Source organism: Mustelus asterias, chromosome 24, assembly GCF_964213995.1.
Source record: "Mustelus asterias chromosome 24, sMusAst1.hap1.1, whole genome shotgun sequence".
Taxonomy (NCBI): Eukaryota; Metazoa; Chordata; class Chondrichthyes; order Carcharhiniformes; family Triakidae; genus Mustelus; species Mustelus asterias.
The window spans coordinates 31060711-31086878 of NC_135824.1; the positions used below are offsets into that span (position 1 = coordinate 31060711).

The following is a 26168-nucleotide window of genomic DNA, read 5'->3' on the forward strand; positions in this document are numbered from 1 at the left end:
TCCATCTGACGAAGGAGCAGCGCTGCGAAAGCTAATGGTGTTTGCTACCAAATAAACCTGTTGGACTTTAGCCTGGTGTTGTTAAAATTCTTACTGTGTTCACCCCAGTCCAACGCCGGCATCTCCACATCGGGAGAGAATAGAGCCAATGTTTCGAGTCGACATGACCATTCATCAGAACATGATAATGATCAATTAATCGGTTTTTCTTTTGGTGATGGTGATGGCTGAGGGAACTGGGGAGAGCTCGTTCCCCCCGCACCCCCGCCCCCCCGCCAAAAAGTAGATCTTTTTGCATTCTTTTGGCATGCCAGTGCATCACAACTCCAACTTGCAGCTTTTAATTCATTTTTACTTTTTTGGTTTGCGGTCTGGGATAACTCCCACGAGGGGAATCACTGAATGACCCTCCGATGGGGCTCGTTGAGTGTGAGTTCCCCTGGTAACAGGCACTGGTCTGCCTAGCTGGAACTCATTATAAGGTAGGCCCAGGACTGGGCCTGCTGAACTGTAGTTCCAAAAAGGGCTTTGTTTTCTCTGCTTATTGATAGGTGGCACCTCTGACAGTGCAGCACTGCCCCAGTACTGCACTGGAGTGTCAGCTTAGATTGTGTGTTCAGGTCTCTGGCTTCGAATTGCCTCAAGAACACAAGAAATAGGAGCAGGAGTAGGCTACGTGGCCAATCGGGCTTTCTCCGCCATTCAATACAATCATGGCTGCTCTTGGCCTTCAACTCCACTTTCCCACCCACTCCCTATATTTCTTAATTCTCTGAGAGACCAAACATCTGTCCATCCCAGCCAGTGGGCCATGAAGTGGCAGATGGAGTTTAATTTAGATAAATATGAGGTGATGCATTTTTTTAGAATGAACTGGGGCAGGACCTACTCAGTTAAGGGTAGGGCATCGGGGAGAGCTATAGAACAAAGAGATCTAAGAGTACAGGTTCATAGCTCCTTGAAAATGGAGTCACAAGTGGACAGAGTAGGAAAGAAGGCGTTCGGCATGCTTGGTTTCATTGGTCAGAACATTGAATACAGGAGTTGGGACATCTTGTTGAAGTTGTGAGGCCACACTTGGAATACTGTGTACATTTCTGGTCGCTCTATTGTAGAAACGATAGAAGAATAACTAGAAAGGGTGCAGAAAAGACTTACTAGGATGCTACCGGGACGTGATGGTTTGAGTTATAAGGAGAGGCTGAATAGACTGGGACTTTTTTCCCTGGAGCGTAGGAGGCTTAGGGGTGATCTTACTGAGGTCTATACAATAATGAGATAAGGTAGATAGGCAATATTTTTTCCCAAACGTAGAGGAGTCTAAAACGAGAGGGCATAGGCTTAAGATGAGAGGGGAGAGATACAAAAGGGTCCAGAGGGGCAATTTTTTCACTCAGAGGGTGGTGAGTGTCTGGAACAAGCTGCCAGAGGTAGTAGTAGAGGTGGGTACAATTTTGTCTTTTAAAAAGCATTTAGACAGTTACATGTTTAAGATGGGTATAGAGGGAGATGGGCCAAAAGCGGGCAATTGGGACTAGTTTAGTGGTAAAAACTGGTCCGCATGGAGAAGTTGGGCCGAAGGGCCTGTTTCCATGCTGTAAACCTCTATGACTCTGTGACTGTAAATGTGTTCAACAATGGAGCACCACAACCCTCTAGAGAATTCCAAAGATTCACAAGCTCTTTGAGTGAAGTAATTTCTCCTAATCTCAGTCCTTAATGATCGCTCCCCCTTATCCTGAGACTGTGCCCGCCCCCCCTCCCCCCCCCCCCGTGTTTTAGATTCTCGACCAATGGAAACAATCTCTCAGTGTCCACCCTGTCAAGCCCATTCAGCCCTCTCTGGTGCTCAGAAAACCAGCACAAGATAACCATAACAACTGACCCTCTTACCTACCTGGCATCGGCAGGTGGGACCAATGGGAAGTCAGTTGATGGGATTTAAACAAGGTTTGGTCTTTAATATCAAACACGTTCTGGATCGGAGATCTTTAATTGGGGGGTGTGACCTTGTAATGACTCAGGAAGCCTGACTGGAAAAGAACATAGTTTATTACGGAATGCAAAGTAAAACCACGACTGGGGTGTGCGCACAATAGTCCCTGCCTGGGACTACAGTTCAGCAGGCCCAGTCCTGGGCCTACCTTATAATGAGTTCCAGCTGGGCAGACCACTGCCTGTTACTAGGGAAACTCACACTCAACAAGCCCCATCGGAAGATCAATCAGTGATTCCTCTCGTGGGAGTTATCACTGACCTCAAACCAAAAAAGTAAATATGTATTAAAAGCTGCAGGTTGGAGTTGTGATGCACTGGCATTAATGTCCTCATGCTCTTCCCGTCTCTCTTTCAGCTTCTATTTATTTATTTCCTTTTCTCCTTGATCTTATCTCTCTAACGTGTAGGTTAATTCTTGCTGCAAGGAAGTGGAGCTGTCCCAATATGCTCAGCAGTATTGAAAACCCACTATTAAAATTATAGGGAGGCCAAAAAGATTGCCAGTTTTCACTGTCCTTTGTGTGAGGATAGGAGGCTGTAATTTAGCACATACCAATCCGAGAAAGAGATTTGTATGGTGCATTTCACAATCTGAAGATGCTCCAAGGTGCTGTATAACTACTTGAACACTTCTTGAAGTCTAGTCACTGTTGTAATGTTAGAAACATGCCAACAATTTATACACAGCAAGTTCCGACAAATGGAAGAGTTGCTGATCACGCTAAATACCCGCTCTGCACCATAGGGGGTGGCACAGTGGCTAGCACTGCTGCCTCACAGTGCCAGGGACCTGGGTTCAATTCCCGGCTTGGGCCACTGCCTGTGTGAAGTCTGCACGTTCTCCCCATGTCTGCGTGGGTTTCCTCCGGGTGCTCCGGTTTCTTCCCACAGTGCAAAGATGTGCGGGTTAGGTTGATTGGCCACGCTAAATTGACCCCTAGTGTTAGGGGGATTAGTAGGGTAAATATGTGGGGTTAGGGGATAGGGCCTTGGGTGTGATTATTGTCAGTACAGGCTCGATGGGCCGAATGACCTCCTTGTACACTGTCGAGATTCTATGATTCTCCCCGAGCACGAGTGGCTCAGCTGTATTGTAAGTATTGCCTTCTAAAAACTGACAACTCGATATAGGCCAAATGTGAAATGTTCCATAGTTTGGTACTTAACTGTGCATTGTATTCAACATGGAGCCAAGAAGGAGCCAACCATTTCTCTCATTGTTGGTTTCTTTCCTATTTTCCTCCTTTCCACATCTTTTGGCTGCCGCGTCTCTTGACTTTTGAAAAAATGTATTCCTGGGCTGGGAAAGCCAACATTCATTGTCCCAACAGCCTCAAGGAGCTGATGGTGCTGTGTCTTCGTCCAACTGAGGGGCCTGTCAGACTATTTAGATCATGGAATCTCTACAGTGAAGAAGGAGGCCATTCGGCCCATCGAGTCTGCATTGGCCACAATCCCACCCAGGCCCTATTCCCGTAACCCCTGCTAATCCACCTGACACTATGGGTCAATTTAGCGTGGCCAATCAACCTAACCCGCACATCTTTGGACGGTGGGAGGAAACCGGGGCACCCGGAGGAAACCCGCGCAGACACGGGGAGAATGTGCAGACTCCACACAGACAGTGACCCGAGGCTGGAATTGAATCTGGGACCCTGACCCTGTGAGACAGCAGTGCTAACCACTGTGCCACCGTGCTGCCCCATCATTTCAGAGGGTGGTTAAGAGTTGGCGGGGGTGAAGAGTCACCTGCAGTTTAGACTGGGGGGAGGGTAGCAAACCAGTGGAATTTTCATACGGTTACTTATAGTGACGTCCATCTTTCAAAAAACAAAATGCAAATTAATTAGAATACAAATTCTCAAACTGCCATGCTGTGATAGGCACGGAGATTGTCTCAATAATTAGTCTGGATTACCAATCCACTAACGTAACCACTACACGGCTTCACTACTTTTGGCCCTGTTACAAGCTGTGTGTTCCTCACACACGTAAACTCCCTGTTCCTGCGATACATGTTGAGTTCTGCTCTAACTAGTATGCCTGCCCAGCGCAAAACCGTGCCAAAGTTGATTATCCATTTATCTATGATTACTGTTTAGGCTCCTTGCCATGACTTTGTGCTGCAGTTTGAGGTGTGTTCTCTGCCAGTGTGTAAGATTCTGCACAGACTTGCTTTTAGAATCACTCGCTATGCTTTCTGGCTCGCACACCTTTAAGCAACCTGTTTACTACATACTCCCCCCTTCACACAGGCTGGCAACAATTACTCATCGAGACTTGCGCCGAGGTAAGGCGGAGACATCACTAACTTCAGACTCGACAACCACATCCTCCTCGTAGCACTCATTCTTAAGCTTCAGTGAAGTCTTTCCAAATAAATGTGATCTGGAATTGGCTGCCGGAAAAGCCAGTGGAAGCAGATTCAATGGCAACTTTCAAAATTGGACCAATACTTGAAGCTGGGAACCCAATGGCCTCCTTCTATGCAGTCAGATTCTATAAACATCCACGCACGCACTCCTGAGAAGCTATCAAAGTGCTCACTAGATCTTTACCAATACAAAGACTGTGGCGTGTCCTTTGACCCACATATTTTGTTATCACTCAATAAACGCTAAATAGCTCTGACAAAGGGTCATCCTGACTCGAAATGTTGTCTCTATTCTCTCTCCACAGATGCTGTCAGACCTGTTGAGATTTTTCAGCATTCATAGCACTATAGAATCCCTACAGAGCAAAAGGGGGGCATTTGCCCCAACGAGTTGGCGCTGGCCCTCCGAAAGAGCATCCCACCCAGGCCCACGCCCCCCGTGACCCATCCCCCCAACCCAGGACATTCACCATAGCTAATCCACCTAACCGAAACACTAAGGGGCACTTTACCATGGCCAGTCCACCAAACCTGCACACCTTTGGGACTGTGGGAGGTAACCGGAACACCCGGAGGAAATCCACACAGAGACGGGGAGAACGTGCAAACTTCGCACGGTGGCCTGAGGTCAGGAATTGAACCCGGGTCCCTGGCGCTGTGAGGCAGCAGTGCGATCCACTGTGCCACTATGCCCTTCTTTCTCTGTTTTTGTTTCAGATTCTAACATCTGCAGAAATTTGCTTTTAACTAAACAGCTCTTTCCGGTTTTCTCCCTCCTCCCACACCTCCAATAAAACAATGTTCACCGAACACAATTCCTGAAGGTGTTGGAGGTTATTTCCTGTTTTCAGCCTTGAATCGCCGATATTTGGGTACACTCAGCTCACATTTCTAATGCCAAAACCTGCAACATTTTGGGGAAATCTCTTTGGTGGTTCCACCTACAATTGGGCAGGGCTGTTGAGAGTATCTCTGGGTGGCAAGATTACTGCCACCTGGCTGACCCGACCGGGATTTTCCTCCCACCACCCAGTCTGCAGCTTGTTCCCAACTCGCTGTAGATACAAAATGGCGCCAAAGATTTGAGGCCTGGGTTCCCGAGGGATGTTTCTTCTTGTTGCCGTTCCTTGGTCCACATGCAGAAGATTGTAAAAGATCCCGAGATTGCCATTGAGGGTTGGGAGTTGCCTAATGCGAGTTGGAGGCCTTGTAATGGCTTCCCCTCCTTCCAACTGGCTCCAGGGACTTCCCTGGTTAAAGCCTTGGCCTTCATTGGATGGCTCCTCCTGCCCATGAAGGTCCCTCACTGCCAGTTTCCTCGCTTTCACTGGCTCCAGCGGGGTTTCCCACCGTCAAGAGCAAGCCTGATACACGCTGGTAACGGGCACAACCCAGGAAAATGGGTCAGGATTAGGATCGGGATGGAATGAAAGTGATCGGGCTGGAAGTACTAATGCGGTCAAATTCCACCCACCATCCCCCCGCTCCCCGTGAGAGGAGAGGCTCCCCCCACCTCCCTCCTCCCGCTACACCTGTCATGATAGAAGCTGTGTAACCCTGAGTTTCTGATGGTGGCACAGTGGTTAACACTGCTGCCTCACAGTGCCAGGGACTCGGGTTCGATTCCATCCTCGGGTGGGGTCTGCACATTCTCCCCGTATGCAAGTCTTTCTTTCTCTAGATACAGAAGTTGCTCCTGAATTCCTGATTAGATTTATTCCTGCTTATCTCATATTTCTGACCCTCCTCCCTGCCCTGGTTTTTGGATTCCATGATGTGGAGATGCCGGCGTTGGACTGGGGTAAACACAGTAAGAAGTTTAACAACACCAGGTTAAAGTCCAACAGGTTTATTTGGTAGCAAAATGATACACACTGGTAAAATGTGTGGCTTTTGCTACCAAATAAACCTGTTGGACTTTAACCTGGTGTTGTTAAACTTCTTACTATTTTGGATTCCACCCAAGCTTCCTATCTTCCTATCAAGTTTATATCTTGATTTCAACATTGAGGAATGTCCCAGAACACCTTCCCATGGAGTGGATTAACTAAAATAAAAGGCGGAAAATACTGGAAATAACTCAGCAGGTCTGGCAGCATCTGTAGCGAGAGGAACAGAGTTCACATTTCAAGAGAGAAACCTTTCATCAAAACCTGTAAAGGATAAATAACCTCCCTTGATTCACTTTTGGCTGGTGGCGTGGGTGGCACAGTGGTTAGCACTGCTGCCTCACAGCGCCAGGGACCTGGGTTCGATTCCATTCTCGTGTGACTGTCTGTGTGGAGTTTTCACATTCTTCCCATGTCTGCATGGGTTTCTTCCGGGTGCTCCGGTTTCCTCCCACACTCCAAAGATATGTGGGTGAGGTGGATTGGCCATGCTAAATTGCCCCTTAGTGTCAGGGGGAGTAGCAGGGTAAATACGTGGAGTTATGGGGATAAAGCCTGGGTGGGATTGTGGTCGGTGCAGACCCGATGGGCCGAATGGCCTCCTCCTGCACTGTAGGGAATTCTATGATTTTTATGTTCTACCCCTGACCCAATACTCACTTCTATTGAGCTCAGTGCAGCTGACCATCAGGTGGGGAGGGCAGAGGGAAGATTCAATAGCTCCAGTTTTGGTCAGAAGCTCAAAATAAATCTTCACCTCTCAAGAAAAAATTCATGCGAAATAATACTGGAATTTAACTGTCAATTATCCGCCACAATCTGACTACGAGCAATTCCTGATTGAAGATGCAGAATTCCCTGACAAACCAGATTGTTCTGTAAAGCCATCAAACCCGCAGAGAACCGTCACTTCAGATTCCGAAAGCAGCAGGCTGCCTTGTAACTTTACGCACACGTCCGTATTAACTTCAATTTGTTCCGCAGAGCAACTGCGCCGTGTAAACTCATTTCAGAAAAGCCTGGGGTAAACGACTTCCAACTGCCTCACGATCCCAATCAGAGCAGAAAGCTAACTGGAGCACGTAGCTCACCGCTGCTACTCCACACCAGCCCACAATGACGAGCCCTGGCTGCAAATATGATGAGCAAAGCAAGCTCAGCAATGTTCATCTTTCACTCGCTGATGTACGTCTGAGTTCGAGTATCTGCGGAACGGGGAGATAAAAAGAGCCCGCAATAGTTCCTTAAGGTACGGCCGTTTAAATGAATGCGGTCAGGAAGAAAAATCAACTCTTCGGGAACCATCTTACGAAAAGAATTCTAAGTGCTTATCGAGCGTGGAAGCAGGAGAGTTTCATTCCCGTTGCTTTCCGCGAGTTGAAAAATGAAATCTTACAACACTCAGGCAAAAATAAAAGCCACAGTGTGATTCTCACCGACAGGGGGAAGGAGCGGAGCCTAATCTTGTCGTGAAGCCGGCTGCTGAGCCCCAGGGGCGCCATTGTGCATGCGCTTTGATCTTCTAGTACATTGCGTACACAGAAAATCCTGGCACAGAAAATTCTGGCCCCTGTCATGGGAGAAACAGTAGCAAATATAAATAAAAACGCTGAATGAAATTGATAGGATGTATGGCATAGAAACGGGCCATTCAGGCTATGCTAGTATTTATGTTCCACTTAAGCCTCCTGCCAACTTTCCTCATTTAAACCTTCCATCCTATTGGATTACATTGGAGAAAGATTGGAAACCTAGTTACTAAATAAACATTGGACTACTTTCTGATCTTTATGCCCAGACTGTGCACAGTAATTAGCTACACATCACTTCATCATCACTCCTCACCGTCTGGAGCAGCTCACTTACTGTAATTAAAGACAATCCTCGGAATCACGTCATCCTCCTTGGAAAGGAGCTGAGAAGACCCAATTGTGGCTAAGGTGCTTGCTGTCAGCCACAGGTAACTCAGAAAGCCCCGGATCATGGTGGCTGCGCAGGCAGTGGACCTTAATCCTCCACTGCCCTGTCTTCTTGTCCTCAAGGGGTCGGGGATGGGTTTGTAATCCACAGCCAAGCTACACGGTCGGGAGCAGCAGCACTGAGCTAGCAGGGGACGAATGCTACATGGAACAGAACAGCGGTGATTCCCCAATCCAATTTCTGCAAGTTGAAACGGATCCAAGCAGGCCTGCTATGTCCTGAGGCTGAACCTGTAACGGGAAGAGCGAGCAAGAGACAAGTTAGAATCAAATCAATGGGTGCGGATGTAACATCCCCACTGAACGTCAAGGCATGGATTGTATCAAATAAAAACAGAAAATGCTGGATAAACTCAACAGGTCTGTAGAAGGGTCAATGGACTTGAAATGTTAACTCTGGCCCTGATTTTACTGGCACGGCAGCCCGAGGCTCTTAAGATCGCGTCCAAGACCAGCGGGGAATGCTGTTCTGCGAGCCTCGCCCGCCCCGATTTCGGGGTGGCCGTGCCTGTAAAATCGGGGCCTCTGTTTCTCTCTGCACAGGTGCTGCCAGATCTGCTGTGTTTCCCCAGAATTTTCTGTTTTTATTTCAGATTTCCAGTATCTACAGTATTTTGCTTTTATTACAGATTGGATGAGTGTTGCTCAGACTGCTCACAAGCAACAACTATATTTCAATAACGTCCACTCTGTCGCTTGGTGCTACAGAACTTGAATCCTGCTGACAAGGGAAACATGTTGATAGAATCATAGAATCTACGGCACGGAGACAGGCCCTTCGGCCCAAACTGGTCCATGCCGACCATCTAAACTAACCCCATTTGCCTGCATTTAGCCCATACCCCTCAAGGATGTCAAATTTCAAACAATTACTTGCCAACCAACCAGCAACCTTTTCTCCTGCAGTATAAATTGTTGTGATCTTTTGAAATTTGGAATTCTTGCATTTGTCCTGATGAGTGCCAGACAAAAAGTTTCAACGTCATGTCTCTTTTTTCAGCAGTGTTCATTCTCTTGTACTAAAGCCATCGCCACACCATTCTCCTCCAATGCCTCATGCCTGTCATCCAGCTGAGTGGGACTGTCCTTGCGTATTTCCATTCCGATTCATTCAATCAGAGCCAGAGAATCCCCATCATTTGGTCTCTTTTCCAGCTCTCGCCCCGTTACCTCTGATGTACCCTCAAGATCTACCCTCTGCCCTCTCCTATTTCTCATTTGCATGCTGCCCCTCAACAACATCAGTACAAAATGCAATGCCGTTCACGTGTACACTGGTGGCACCCAGTTCCAGCTCACCTCGCCTCCACCCCTTTGACAGTTCCATCCTTGGAGCAGAAACTTGCTCCAACTGAGTATTGGAAAGGCCAAAGCCACTGTTTTCGGTTCCTGCCACAAATCCTGTTGCTTGGCCACAGATGCCATCTCCCTCTCTGGGCCACTATCTGGGGCTGCATCAGACCATTGTCAATCCTGTGTTTCTAAATGCCACCCACAGTCCTCCCACCCCTGGAGTATTTATTTTCCAACCATGGTCACCTTATAACCATGGCCGGGAATCTCTGACCCTATCCCAGGGGATGCGGTGGGCCAACCAAACGTCTATTAACTCTCGGCATGGTCGGAAAATCCCAGGCTATGTTTCCCTAAAAGCGATTAGATATAAATATTCACAGTGCCTTTACTTGTGCTGCAGGTTCATCTGTCTAGTTTTGGATGCTTCGTGCATTCAGAAAAAGAGCCTCCAATCCTTAAGCTACCCTGTTGGTTGCCCACAGCCCTAGTTATACGACCGACCAGGTCAATGCACCCAGCCCAGTTTAAATGACGCGCACCCCAACAAAATAGCACATTCTTCCCTGAGTACCGATGCCAGTGCCCCACAAATCAAATCAAAAGTCCTTCTTCCCCATTCGGCACGGTGGCACAGTGTGGTTAGCACTGCTGCCTCACAGCGCCAGAGACCTGGGTTCGATTCCCAGCTTGGGTCACTGTCTGTGTGGAGTTTGCACGCTCTCCCCATGTCTGCGTGGGTTTCCTCCGGGTGCTCCAGCTTCCTCCCACAGTCCGAAAGACGTGCTGGTTAGGTGCATTAGCCGTGCTAAATTCTCCCTCAGTGTACCCGAATAGGCGCCGGAGTGTGGCGACTCGGGGATTTTCACAGTAACTTTATTGCATTGTTAATGTAAGCCTACTTGTGACACTAATAAAGAAACTTTAAACACACCCCTCTTTGAGCCACACGCTTAATTCTATAATCTGCTTGACCCTATCCGAATTGGCACATGGTTCAGGTAACAATCCAGAGATTGTTTGATGTTCCACCTATTAATTTGGCCCCTAACTCCCCAAATTCTCTTAGCAGGATATTATTCCTGATGCTACCTGCAAATGGATCCTCCCCCTCCCAGTCCGAGTTTCCCTCCAGCTGCGAAGTGATGTCCTTAACTCTGGGGTAGGCCACAACCTTCAGAAATCATGATCATTGCTGGAGAGAAGAGTGTCTATCGCCCTGACTCTTACACACGATAAACCAGATAAAAACTAACAATTCAGTAACACTGAGTGTTGTGTTTCCCTTCACTGGGACAATGGATGATCACGGAGGCAGCAATCTGCACTCAAGCCTTTCCACTGCGTCCAGCGGCCACATAATTCATACGCAATTCCAACACAGTTTAGCTTGGCTGCAAATACTACATCCAACTGCGGGTTAGGTGCATTGGCCATGCTGAATTGCCCCTTAGTGTCATGGGATGTGTAGGTTAAAGGGAATAGCAGGGCAATTATGTGAGGTTATACATATTTGCTTGGAAGGTCTCTGAATTAATTTTCAGGCATTTGGAATGACTATCCCTGCATTTCCTTTCAGGTTGGGTGTGAGGTGTGGTGTGAGTCTATAAATAGGGATCCAAAGATGTGCGGGTTAGGTTGATTGACCATGCTAAAAAATTGCCCCTTAGTGTCCTGAGATGCATAGGTTAGAGGGATTAGTGGGTAAAATATGTAGGGATATGGGGGTAGGACATGGGTGGGATTGTGGTCGGTGCGGACTCGATGGGCCGAATGGCCTCTTTCTGTACTGTAGGGTTTCTATGAGGGCCTGGGTGAGATTGTTGTCGGTGAAGACCTGAGGGGCTGAATGGCCTCTTTCTGCACTGTAGGGATTCTATGATTCTATGAACTCCGAATTGTTGGGGGCCTGACAGACAGACCTATCGCAGGACAACCCCAGCCCAATTGTTCCTTTTAGGTCCCTAACTGAGGAATCCATTCGTTCAAACTAGTTTCTCCCGTTGGTGCATAATCTTTTGACAGTAGGAGGTCGGGAAACACACGGGTGACACACCCATCCCGAGTCCGGAAACTCCCGCCCAAGGTCAACGGACCTTTTCATGGTCTGTGTCCCGCCCGCTACAACTTCCGTGGCGAGCGGGATGACAAAATTCCGTAGACCGTCCATGTGGAGATTTTTTTTGGAAGGTCGGTCACACAGATATTATCTCAACAATCTGCTATAGTGAGTGAAGTTCAATCCGAGATCCTTTGACTTTTACACCAGGAAACTGCACTTCTGACTAACTGGGGATTCAAACATCGTTGACACCCAAGTAAAGTCCAGATGTCAGAATACAATCAAGTTATCAGGTAAACAGGAGGCCGTTTAAAAACAAATATCAATTTTAAGTGGAAAGATGATGAAAATTTGGAAAGGTTGTCGAGATGAAAACCAATCCATATCTGGACAACTGTCAGGTTTGGCTGGAAAGTGTAAGTAACGTTCCAGTCAAACAAGCGCAAAGTTATGACGCTTGATATCATCGGGGACAAAGCAGCCCATCTGAACGGTGCCCCACCCATCGCCTTAAACATTCACTTCCTCCACCACCAATGGTCGGTGCAGACGCGATGGGCCAAATGGCCTCTTTCTGCACTGTAGGATTCTATGATTATCTACGATGTACCAGCTCAACCTTCGACTGATTAAGAAAAGAGTGTTTGAAGATCAGGGTCTCAAACCCGAGATTAACTTTATGGTATCCTGAGCGGCAGCGATCCCTGAGCTCTTATATGCTTTGGAGACTTGGGCAACCTACAGCAGACTCCTTGAAGCAGCAGAGAAGCACCACTAGTGGTGCCTTCGCAAGGTCCTCCAAATCTGGCAGGAAGAAAGGTGATCCAAAGCAGTGTCCTCTCCAAAGCCAACTGGCCCAGCATTGAGGTGTTAATCACACAGCACCAGCTGTGCTGGGTGGGACATATAGTTTGTTTGCCTGACACCAGACTTCTGGGACAACTGCTCTACTTCGAGCATGGTTGTGAAAGGAGACACCCAGGAGGAAACGCTTCAGGAATGACCTCAAAGAACCCCGAATAAATCAAACATCCTCACCGACTCCTGGTTATCCCTGTACCAAAACGGAGAAAGGTCATTCGAGAAGACACCAAACACATCAAGAGACTTTGTCAGGAACATGCAGGGGTGAACTCAAGGTGTCAGATCTCCTAAAACACCCATCTAGTCAACCTTTCAATCACCACCTGTCCTGCATGTGGCTGAGTCTGTAGATCACGCATTGAACTTATCAACTATCTCAAAACCCATCGAACCTGATCGGCAACAAATCATCCTTAAACATGAGGGACTGGCTGAGATGACGAAGGTACCACACTCAGCGCATTTTGCTGTACAAACTCGACTGCTGCACACACACAGTATGCTGCACACACTGTGTAGAATGTCGCACACGATATGCGGCACTCACTGCTCATGCTATACACAGCACATTGTTCTGCCTACGTCACATTAAGTTGCACTCATCATATTATCCTGCACTGACCACCTTATGTTTCATTCAACGCAATATTCTGTAGTCACCACATTATGCTGTACACAGCGCTTTATGTTATACATGGCACATTATGCTGTACACATTATGGTACACCCAGCACATTATTCTGTACCCACCACACTTGCTGTATCCAGCACATTAAGTTGCACATTATACATTATATTGCACCCATTGCATCACGCTGCACACCCTATTATACTCATATCCACTCTTCCACTAAAATAGGAAAACTGAGTGAAATATCCATGTAACTCACAGCCCAGTTAGTTACTCAACAAACTACCCACAGGCATCTCCAACTCTCTTCCACCTCAACTCCTGTCTACAACACTGACATTAATCTGTTTCTCAGCACTTGTGAAACCGTCTAATAAAAATCTCTCCTGGAGTTCAATCTAAAGCAATCTACCTTGTCACTGCAATTTCCTGCTCATAACATTCACACAATATTTACCCTCTCTCAGTGACTGAGGCAGCCTGAAGATATTAACTCAACAGCATGAAATAAAGATTTGGAAAGAAAAATAAACCTGTATAGGTATTAACGCAAACATCAATATTCACACAGTTAGCCTCCACTACCCTAGAATAGGATGAACTCTATCAGCAACTTACTGTTTCCGACTTCTATCTTAGACGTTTGGGTCTGAGGAGATTTCGCGAGGGGTGATTCCATGATCTTGTTTGCCTCAGTGAGGGGATCTCGGAGCCTCCTGTCCCATGATATGCTCCCTCCTGTGAGGAGATTGCAGAAGCTCCCCTCTGTTTACCTCACCTGCTGTAGGCTTAACAAAAGCACACAGGAACGGCAAGGTTACCCGAACAGTCTGCTGAGTGCAAGGAAACTGGAATCACAAGCTCCGTGGCTTTCGTGTGACACAATCTCATTTCTAAACAGTGCTGGTGAAGTGATTGGCAGTTGGCAAAAAAATGACTCAGTCCGTATCAGCATAAAAAAAAAACCCTGGAGTGGTTAAACTGACTGCTCCCTGGGATAAGGAGTAAATCTTACTGGTCCCCAGCAGCAGTAATCCAGAAAGTAGCAGCAACACTACAGTATAAACACTCTACGTAATATGCTGACACCAAAGTAGGTGTGGTGCAGCGTCAATTAAAATAAAAATTTAACTTAACCTTGTTCACTTTAACACAAAGTTAACTCAATCTTGTTTGCTTTAATCGGAGGGTGTTTAGAGTTGAGATGTTTGCCAGGATACTCCGGCCACCCTGCGGCATTTTTCGTGGCGGCGCCCACTGATTCCATCTCAGGAAACACGCGGCGGGGGTGCACTGTCAGCGGGCACCAGAAGATCCCGCCAGCCAGCACAGCAAGAAGGTTGTGCCCTTTGGCTGGTGCGATGATTCAGAAAGTGCTGCCTGAAAAGGTGGTACAAGTAGATTCAACTGTCACTTTCAAAAGGGAACTGGATTAATACGAGGAAAGGAAACATTTGCCGATTTATGGGGAAAGAGCAAGGAAGTGGGACTAATTGGATAGGAGAGTTAGCATGGAGACAACAAAACAAATGACTTTCTGTACTGCGTGTGAATGTTTCTACTAGACCCAAGGACGAACCGATAACCTTGCTGTAAAGGAGCCATTGGGAAATAGTGACCATAATATGATAGAGTTTTATATTGAGTTTGAAAGTGATAATAAACTCTAAAACTAGGATCCAAAATCTAAACAAAGGAGATAACAAAGGTATGAGGAGCAAGTTGACTATGGTGGATTGGGAAAATACATTTAAAGATTTGACAGTAGACAGGCAAAGGCTAGTATTCAAATAAGTGATCTGCAGCAAATGTACATTCCTCTGAAATGTAAAAATCCAACAGTAAAGATTCAAGAAGGCTGCTCACCACCGCCTTCTCAAGAACAATTAGGGATGGGCAATAAATGCTGGCCTAGCCAGCGACACCCACATTCCAGGTCTGAATATTAAAATAAATTGTGAATAACAAAAGAAGTTAAATATTCCATTGGATCAAAGGCTTATAAATTACCAGAAAAAATGGTAAGCCCGAGGATTGGGAGCAATTCAGAATCCAGCAAAGGAGGACCAAGAAACCGATAAAGAAAGGGAAATGAATGCAAGCTAGCGAGAAACATAAAGGCGGACTGTAAAAGCTTCTTTAGATTTGTGAAAATGAAAAGATTAGCTAACACAAATGTCGGCCCATTACCAGCAGAGACAGGAGAATTTATAATGGAGAATAGGGCAGCACGGCGGCACAGTGGTTAGTACTGCTGCCTCACAGCGCCAGGGACCCGGGTGTGATTCCCGGCTTGGGTTACTGTCTGTGTAGAGTTTGCACATTCTCCCCATGTCTGCGTGGGTTTCCTCTGAGTGCCCCGGTTTCCTCCCACAGTCCAAAGATGTGCGGGTTAGGTGGATTGGCCATGCTAAACTGCCCCTTAGTGTCAGGGGGAGTAGCTAGAGTAAATGCATGGGGTTATGGGGGTAGGGCCTGGGTGGGATTGTGTTGGTGCAGACTCAATGGGCCAAATGGCCTCCTTCTGCACTGTAGGATTCTATGATTCTATAATAGGGGAATGGTGGAGAAACTAAACAATTACTTTGTATCTGTGTTCATGGAAGAAAATACAGAAAATCTCCCAGAAATACAAATGAACTAAGGGGCTTGTGAAATTGAGGAACTGAACGACGAGGTAGTAGTCAAAAAATTAATTGGATTGAAAATTGATACAGCTCCTGGACCAGTTGGGCTCTCAGAGTTTTGAAGGAGGTGGCTATAGAAATGCTGGATGCATTAGTGATAATCGTTCAAAAATCAATGAACCCTGGAAAGGTTTCTGCAAACTGGAAAGTAGCAAATTTGAGAAGGGAGGGGAAGAGAAAATGGAGAACTGCAGACCTGTTAGTTCGACATCAGTAGTAGGGAAAATGTTAGAATCTATAAGAAAGGATGTGATAACTGGACATTTGGAAAATCATGATATGATTGGGCTGAGTCAACATGGATCGGTGAAAGGGAAATCATGTTTGACAATGTGTTGGAGTTTTTTGAGGGTGTTACTTGAAGCATATAGATAAAGGGGAACCAGTGGACGCTATGTATTTGGATTTTCAGGAGGCTTTTGATAAGGTCCCACTTAGGAGGTTAGTAAACAATATTAGAGTACATGGACTTGGGGTAATATATTAGTATGGATTGAGTACTGGTTGACAGACAGAAAACAGAGTCTAGGAATAAAAAGGTCATTTTTCAGGATTGCAGGCTGCTACAAGTGAGATACCGCAAGGATCAGTGCTGGGACCGACACTATTCATAATCTATATCGATAATTTGGACGTGGGGACCAAATGTAATATTTCCAAATTCTCTGCTGACACAAAAATGAGGTTGGAATGTAAGTTATGAAGAGGATGAGAGGCAGCTTCAAGGGGATTGGGCAGGCTAAGTGAATGGGCAAGAACGTGGCAGAAGGAATATAATGTGAGTAATGTTTTCCACTTTGGTAGGAAAAAACAGAAAGGCAGGGTATTTTTTAGATGGTGAGAGGTTGAGGAGTTCCACAGGGACCTGATTGATTGTGTTTATAGGTTAGTAAAAGCTAGGACGGAGGTAAAATGGTATGTTGGCCTTTATTGCAAGGGAATGTGAATATAGAAGTAAAGAAGTCTTGCTGTAATCATATCGCGCCTTGGGGAAGCAGTACCTGGAGTATTGTGTCCAGTTTAGGTCTTCTTATCTAAGGAAGGATGACTTGCCATCGAGGAAGTGCAATGGAGTTTCACCAGACTAATCGCTGGGAGGGAGTTGAATTGTTTTATGAGGACCGAGTGAGGAGACTGGGTCTGTATTCTCTAGAATTCAAAAAATGAGAGGGGATCTCATTGAAACTTACCAAATTCTTACAGGGCCTGACAGAGTAGATGTGGATAAGATGGTTTCCCCTGGCTGGTGAGTCTAGAACCAGGGGCCACACCCTTGGAATAAGGGGCAGGCCAATTAAGACTGGGGTGAGAAGGAATGTCTTCACTCAGAGGATGGTGAATCTTTGGATTCGTTATCCCAGTGGACTGTTCAAGCTCAATATTTGAGCATCTTCAGGATGGACATCAATAGATGTCTATCAGCAATAAGATAAAGGAGCAGAATTAGGCCATTTGGCCCATCAAGTCTGCTCTGTCATTCAATTATGGCTGATAAGTTTCTCAATCCCATTCTCCTGCCTTTTCCCCATAACATTTGATCCCCTTACCAATCAAGAACTTATCTATCTCTGTCTTAAATACACACAAAGACCTGGCCTCCACAACCTTCTGTGGCAATGAATTCTATGGATTCACCACCCTCCAGCTGAAGAAATTTCTCCTCATGTCGGGATAGTAATGTCATCAAGGATTACGGAGATGGTTGGGGGGGAGGGGGGGGAGGGGGGGGAATGGTAAAAGAGGTAGTTGGATCAGCCATGATCTGTATGAATGACAGAGCAGGCTCGATGGGCTGAATGGCCTACTCCTGCTCCCATTTCCCACATTCCTAAACTGACAGGAGCCAGATCACAGACTCAGCTTTCGCTGCTGCTTCAAAACTCTGGTTCCCTTCCAAACCCCCTGAGTAACTGATACAAATTTCAGGCTACCAGAGAGATGTTGGCTCTGTAACAACACCAAACACTGGAAATGCACAATCACTCACTCCAAATTCATCAACGGAGTAGACAAGCTGTAATATTCCAGGTGCATGCCCTTCCATCAGAACCGGTTCTGATCAAGTTTACACGCCCAGGCTGACACAACCACTCTCTTCCCTTTGGGGATTTAGACCTTTTTCCTGTTTTGATTTCAGATTTCCAGCTTTTCGTTCTTAAGTTCATTCCTTGCCTCTGTCACAGCTTAAGAGATTTATCCTGTTTAGTTTATGCATGCGCAGGCACACACACACACACTGGTTTATCTCCAGTGGCATTCAACACGTCGAATCTCTGCATAGAAAACCGATGGGCTGAATCGCCTCCTTCTGAGGAGACTCCCCGACACGGAGTCAACCCTCAGCTCAACATTTTGGTTCAGTGAGGTTAAAGAGCAGGGAAAATTGGACTGAATGTGAAAAAAGTAATTCATTTGCTATTTCGTTTACATTGTTATTGAAGCTGTTTGTGCCCACGTGCAGTAAGATTTGGATAACATTCGGGTTTGGGCTGATAAACGGCAAGTAACATTAGTGCCACACAAGAGCCAAGCATTGTCTATCTCCAATAAGAGTGAATCTAATCACTACCTATTAGCATTAATGACACGACCGTCATTAAATCTCCCACCATTAACATCATGGTAGTCACCATTGACCAGAAACTTAACTGGACCGGCCACAAGAATACAGTAGACATAAAAACAGGTCAGAGACTGGGAATTCAATGGCATTATCATCACTAAATCCCCCACTCTCAAGATCCTGGGGGGTTGCCGTTGACCAGATACTGAACTGGACCAGTCATATAAATACTGTGGCCACAAAAGCAAGTCAGAGGCTAGGTATCCTGTGGTGAATAACTCACCCCCTGCCTCTCCAAAGCCCGTCCAGCCATCTACAAGGCACAAGATGGGAGTATGACGGAATACTCTCCACTTGTCTGGATGAGTGCGGCTCCAACCACACTCAAGATGTTCGATATCGTCCAGGCCAAAGCAGCCCTCTTGACTGGCGATAACAGGATTTTATAGATTGGTGAGATGATGCATTGATGATGGAGAGATGAATGTTTAAGGCATTGGATGAGGTGCCAGCCAGGTGGGTTGCTCTAGTCTGGATGATATCAAGCATTCTGTCATAAACACAACACAGCTGAACTTGTCGGAATTTTACTGCCTTGCCCGCCCGAGGCCAATTGAGAATGCCGTTCTGTGAGCCTCGCCCGCCCCGATTCTGGGGCAGACGAGGCGGTAAAATTCCAGCCAATGAGTCCAGCTTTGCATATAAGTAGTTGACCACTTGGTTGATACAAGGTCAAGTCCCACAGCTTAAAAACATTTCTCTGACTTTTCCCCTTAAAAGACGTTTAGCATATTGCCACAACCCAGGTAGCGAATGGTCCACTTTAAAGCTTAAAGTATTTTAAAGTTTTTCTTTTAAAATTTACTTATTAGTGTCACAAGTAGTCTTACATTAACACTGCAATGAAGTCACTGTGAAAATCCCCCAGTCGCCACACTCCGGCGCCTGTTCGGGTATACTGAGGGAGAATTTAGCATGGCCAATTCACGGCTTTCGGACTGTGGGAGGAAACCGGAGCACCCGGAGGAAACCCACGCAGACACGGAGGGGGGAATGTGCAGACTCCGCACAGACAGGAATCGAACCCGGGTCCCTGGCGCTGTGAGGCAGTAGTGCCAACCACTGTGTCACCGTTCTGCCTTTCACCCGTGCGGAAGTGTTTAGGAGAAAGGGACAGTGAATGTGGTCGGCAGTGGACTGTGCTTTGGGTCTCTCGATTCATTATAATTTTATATGTAGAAATCGGACGGTACCTCGATGTTCCCCTCAAAAAGGGTAAAATGAGGAATAAACTATAAGAAAACATACGTAATAAACCAGATAACCTCTGATAAATAGCTGTCCTTGTAAACATGATAGCCCGAGTGGAAATGAGAGTTAGAAATCTGGCTTTAGAACAAGAACACGTCATCGTCTTTAAGGTTAATAGACGCGATGCACAGCCTGTGAGTAATTGGTCTGCTTTCCACAGATGTTATAAAATTCTGTCAAGAAAAAAGATCTTAAAAAAAGATGTCTATTTAATGCCTGGTGTGCATGCAAAATCACAGGGTAAGATCATTTTGGACTTGGGGCTTGATTGTGTTTTTGGCTTCCTGAAACATCAAATTAAAAATTCCCCTTAACAGGCTGCATCCCGACATTAGATTATTTTATCTGACAACTCAAGTTTACAATTTGTGAGCACGGTCTAAACTTGCCTGTACAGCAATCGTGTCCTGTACCTCCCTGCGTGTACAGCTAGTGTACCACATATATTAAATCACCATAAACCTACAGCTGCGATCACCACAAACACTTAGTCAACTCTATACACTAGATCACCAATGCACAAACATCACTTTTCCTCAGCTCAGGATTTCTGTCATTTTAATCCCTTAAGTAACAACAGTCTCTGTTTCTGTTTCCATGGTGATCTGTCTCAAGATGTGCGCTGTGATTCTGTCGCAGGGTCTGCACACACCGGATACTAACCCACAGACCGGCTATTCAATCAGATAGATTGGAGAAGCTGGGACTGTTCTCCTTTGAGAAGGTTGAGAGGAGATCTTATAGAGGCGTTCAGAGCAATGAGGGCACTGGCCAGGGTAGACAGGGAGAAGCTGTTCCCATTACTGGAAGGATCAAGAACCAGAAGACACCAGTTTCAAATAACTGATGAGGGAAGCAAAGGCAACACAAGGGAAAACATGTTTTATTTACACAGCAAGGGGTTGGGAACTGGAAGGCACTGCCTAAGATGTGGTGGAGGTAGATTCAATTGTGGCTTTCCAAAAAGAATTGATTTAGAATCATAGAATCCTACAGTGCAGAAGGAGGCCATTCAGCCCATCGAGTCTGCACCGACCACAATCCCACCCAGGCCCTATCCCCGTAAGCCCATGCATTTACCCTACTTAGTCCCCCTCACACTAAGGGTCAATTTAGCAAGGCCAATCCATCTAACCTGCACATCTTTGAGCTGTGGGAGGAAACCAGAGCACCCAGAGGAAACAGGGCGAATGTGCACACAGACAGTGACCCAAGCCGAGATTTGATTTGATTGATTATTGTCACATGTTTTGGGATACAATGAAAACTTGCGCACTATGCAGATAAAACATACCGTTCATAGAGTACATAGGGGGAGAGGAAAGGAGAGGCTGCAGAATATAGTGCCCCACGCACCCTGGAATACTCTTTTCCCAGTAAGAGTTTTAACAACTCCAGGTTAAAGTCCAACAGGTTTATTTGGTAGCAAATGCCATTTGCTACCAAATAAACCTGTTGGACTTTAACCTGGAGTTGTTAAAACTCTTACTGGGTTTACCCCAGTCCAACGCCGGCATCTCTACATCATACTCTTTTCTACGATCTTCCATCAGAAAGAAGATACAAAAGTCCGAGGTCACGTACCAACCAACTCAAGAACAGCTTCTTCCCTGCTGCCATCAGACTTTTGAATGGACCTACCATATATTAAGCTGATCCTTCTCTTCACCCTAGTTATGACTGTAAGGCTATATTCTGCACCCTCTCCTTTCCTTCTCCCCTATGTACTCTATGAATGGAATGCTTTGTCTGTATAGCGTGCAAGAAACAATACTTTACGCCGTATCCCAATACATGTGGCAATAATAAATCAAATCAAATCAAAGAAGGTCGAAGACAGAATGTCTGGGCTGTGTGGGGTCCTTGATCATGCTGGCTGATTTTCCGAGGCAGCAGGAAGTGTAGATGGAGTCAATGGATGGGAGGCTGGTTTGCATGATGGACTGGCCTACATTCATGATCCTTTGTAGTTTCTTGTGGTCTTGGTCAGAGCAGGAGCCATAATGGAATATTCCATAATTGGAATATTATCTGAAGAGAAAAATCTGCAGCAGCACGAGTGGACTGGGGGGGGATGGTTTGGGGGCAGTGGGGGTAGGTAGAGTTGCTCCTACAGAGAGCAGGTACAGACAGAGAGAGATGAACAGCTTCTTTCTGTGCTGTAACTCATTCTATAATTCTATACGGTTGATGTTGATTTCTTGTCAGATAAGGAAAATAAATCTGCCAAGATGTTTAATTATCCACCGCAGTCTCAAAGAACATGGTTTCAGCCGATGCACTGTTTTGTGTAGATAAATTAATTCTCCACGGGCTGCAGTCACATGAGCATAATTGACATAATATAAAACAAGACTGAAGTATTCAAGCGTATTGGCGTCCAGGGAGTTGTACTTTTCAGCACCTCCACACACTGTCCTTTAACTGAGTCCAGTTTTGGCCTCTTAAACTTAGGAAGAATATACCATAGATCACATCGTATAAGTCACTCCGGAGTTGTATAATTATCCCAATTTACGGCACTAAAAATCATGCTTTTGCACATATTCAGCAGATAAGTTGAGCCTTCCCTTCCCTCTTTTCAGCTATGAAATGCTATGGGATTCAGCTATGACTCACAGTCAGAGGCAGCCTCAATAATTCATCCCAGAAATGTGTTTTTTACCGATCTTATACTGTGGGCCCATTCATAGAATCAAGCAGGCTGTGCTGTGAAGCAGATAGGCGGGGGTTTAAGTCACAGAGCAAGCGAGTGACGAACAGAAATGGGTCCTCCAGAAAAATGACTGGATGTACGAAGCTGGATTCAAGCTAAAAGTCAGAACGTTGGCCAACCCGTCAAGTGACAGTGCTTCAGGGCGGGGGTTTGGTGCTAATGGGAAAGTGATGCTAGAATGGAAGAAGGAATCTGCCTCGAAGATGTCCAAGGACAAATGTAACATGGGACCAAGGACCAGGAACTGGCCTGACCTTGAGAATGATGTATTGGAAAGGGCCCTCAAAAGCTGCCAGAATGGCTACATCATCATCAGAATTGTTGAGTGGACCAAATCAAACCCAGGCCCAGCAAAGGTTTCAGGGCTAGTTGGTGCAGCATCTTCATGGAACAAATCAGTGTATGTGAAGGCGGCATGGTGACACAGTGGTTAGCACTGCTATCTCACAGCACCAGGTACCCAGGTTCAATTCCCAGCTTGGGTCACTGTCTGTGCGGAGTCTGCACATTTTCCCCGTGTCTGCGTGGGTTTCCTCTGGTTTCCTCCCACACTCCAAAGACGTGCTGGTTAGGTGCATTGGCCATGCTAAATTCTCCCTCAGTGTACCCGAACAGGCACCGGAGTTGTGGCGGCTAGGGAATTTTCATAGTAGCTTCATTGCAATGTTAATGTAAGCCTACTTGTGACACTCAAATAAAAGATTACACACATTGGCAAGAGACCACGATACCCAAATGACCACTTTCCAGTGATTCATTATCAGACAGCGGCAGATTCCTTCTTCCAGCTATTCCGTCACATTGGCAACATGAATGCAACATTCTTGAGTTTGATATACCCAGTGACTGGGCAGCGGGGTGGCAAAGGTTTGAAAACAATTCTAGTTCAAGATTCACAGTGGTACTAGCCTGCCCTACAGAACAAAATTAAAGCCCACGATAATTCACAAACATAAAACCACGCTAAACATCAAGTTCCCCTCAGGAACTTCTATGCACGCCCATGACAACAGTCAGATAGATGAGGACAGAGTGAAGTTATGGATGGGGTAGGTGGTGTCCCAGTGGTCTACATAAAGAATGCTTATTCATGTGAGACATGATTGGATTCCATATATGGGGCGGAACGGTGGCACAGTGGTTAGCAGTGCTGCCTCACAGCGTCAGGGACCCGGGTTCAATTCCGGCCTCTGGTGACTATCTGTCTGCAGTTTGCACATTCTCCCCGTGTCTGCGTGGGTTTCCTCTGTGTGCTCCAGTTGCTTCCCACACTCCAAAGATGTGTGGGTCAGGTTGATTAGTCATGCTAAATTGCCCCTTAGTGTCAGGGGAAATAATAGGGTAAATACATAGGGTTAAGGGGATAGGGCCTGGGGGGATTACAGACATGATGGGCTGAATGGCCTCCTTCTGCACTGTAGGGATTCTATGATTCTATTCTAACTGTTGGGATAGATCGGGGGTTCTGGCAACTGTCCTTCAACCTTTGGATGCGGCCTCCACAAGCTATTCACGACGGATTATGTTCACACAAAAATGAGCAACCGACAGAGAAAAAACCTTCTCCAAGAGTGGAAATATGTCTGTTGCCGCGTTCGATGTGTGATATCGTTATTAAATCGTGGGATTGTATTCCTGCACCAAGTGTCATCTGATCTTTCAAAAAGTGCGCAACATCAAGTTCAATCGAGGGAGAGAAAAATGATTTGTTTCGGAGGAATGATTCTGAAAACCAAATCTGATCCCGACTGGCTCCGAATAGATCTGATAAACTCTGTGCACGCATGCTGAAGACCATAAGATATAGGGGCAGAAGCGGGCCATTCGGCCTATTGTGTCTGCTCCACCATTCAATGAGATGACTGATTTGATGAGACAATCCTAAACTCCACTTTCCTGCCTTATCCCCATAACCCTTGATTCCCTTACTGATTAAAAATCTGGCTATCTCAGCCTTGAATTTGATGGGTTCAAAGCATTCTAATTGTAGTTAAAAGTATTTTAGACAATTGATTTATCCAATGAACAAAGCAAAATTCACTTAAAATAAATCACCAGTGTTAGGTTTTTTTCACATTTCAAAATGGTGACCATTCAAACCAACGGTTCGCATTTTGTCCTCAGCATATAAATTGGCCAACTCTGACGAAAGGTCATCCTGACTCAAAACATTGGCTCTATTCTCTCCTCACAAATGCTGTCAGACCTGCTGAGATTTTCCAGCATTTTCTGTTTTTGTTTCAGATTCCAGCATCCGCAGTAATTTGCTTTTATATAAGTTGGTCACTGTTTATACAAGTATTTTTGGTCACCATTAGTGTTGTGATCTGTGGTACTTGTCGGAGAGGGGATACAATGAAGATTCACTGCATCAGGGTGAGAATGTGGATAATCAGACTTAGGGGAATGAATAGGCCATTTGGCCCTTCAACCCTGCCCTGCCATTCAATAAGATTATTGCCGAGCTGGCTGTGGTCTTAACTCCATTTTCCTGTCTTCCCCCCGCCACATAGCCCATGTTTATTTATTAGTGTCACGAGTAGGCTTACATTAACACTGCAATGAAGTTACTGTGAAAATCCCCTAGTCGCCACACTCCGGCTCCTGTTCGGGTACACTGAGGGAGAATTTAGCACGGCCAATGCACCTAACCAGCACGTCTTTCAGACTGTGGGAGGAAACCGGAGCACCCGGAGGAAACCCACGCTGACACAGGGAGAACGTGCAAACTCCACACAGACTGTGACCCAAGGTGGGAATTGAACCCGGGTCCCTGGAGTTGTGAGGCAGCAGTGCTAACCACTGTGCCACCCCAAAGAGAAAAAAAAATCTGTGCAACAATATGCAGGGACATCTGCATTGGAATATTATTTTCTTTATATTTTAATCTATTTATCATTTCTATTCATTATCTTTTGTTGCACAACCCCCTACCATAACAGACCCTCATTGAGTTGGGAAGATACAATGAGCCATGAGTCACACACACACCTACTTATAATAAAGTTCAAACGTGACCAAAAAGTGCAATAATTCAAAGGGACTTTGGAAGCACATCAAAATCCAGTTGACATTTCAGGGTTGGCCTGGGTGGGATGCTCATAAAGAGAGTCGGTGCAGACTCGATGGGCCAAATGGCCTCTTTCTGCACTGTAGGGATTCTATGAGATGCAGCATCGGGCAACTGTCTTTTTAATTGGCAAAGATTTAAACACATCATCATTTGCTCGTGTGTTGATACCTGTTGAACGTACTTTGGAAGCAGTTCAGTGAAGGTTTACCGAAAGCTCGTGATACCAAATAAACCCTGTTGGACTTTAACCTGGTGCTCTGAGACTTCTTAAAATGTGTAGGTTAGGGGGATTGGCTATGGTAAATGCACGGGGTTATGGGGATAGGATGGGCCAGGGTGGGATGCTCATACGGAGAGTCGGTGCAGACTCGATGGGCCAAGTGCCCTCCTTCTGCACTGTGGGGGTTCTATGAGATGCAGCATTGGGTAACTGCCTTAAATAATTGGGAAGTAGTGGTGTCTCTGGGCCAGAAACCCAGGGCAACGCTCTGGACCTTGGTCCGAATCCCACCATGGCAGATGGTGAAATTTTAATTCAGCAAAAACAATATTTGGATTAAAACTCCAATGAAAACTCCATGATAGAAATGTCTTAAAAACTGCCACTAATCTGCCATCCTTATCTGGTTTGGCCTACGTGTGACTCTAGATCCACAGCAATGTGGTTGACATGGGGGAGGTGGTGGCATAGTGGTATTATCACTGGATTCGTAATTCTGAGACCCAGG

At 46.0% G+C, this 26168-nt stretch overlaps 1 protein-coding gene across 11 annotated transcripts in view; it reads right to left on the reverse strand.

The window, feature by feature from the left end:
- sema4ba (sema domain, immunoglobulin domain (Ig), transmembrane domain (TM) and short cytoplasmic domain, (semaphorin) 4Ba) overlaps positions 1–26168 on the reverse strand; it is a 401715-nt gene that overhangs the window by 118775 nt on the left and 256772 nt on the right. For 8 of the 11 annotated variants that reach the window (XM_078241521.1, XM_078241528.1, XM_078241520.1 and 5 more), the window contains one exon: positions 8128–8471. In XM_078241521.1, coding sequence (XP_078097647.1) covers positions 8128–8245 — 118 coding nt within the window. In that variant the 5' untranslated portion in view covers positions 8246–8471. Of the gene's footprint in view, positions 1–8127; positions 8472–13708; positions 14038–26168 lie in introns of those variants that run through there. The other 3 variants (XM_078241522.1, XM_078241530.1, XM_078241527.1) reach the window with 2 other exon arrangements.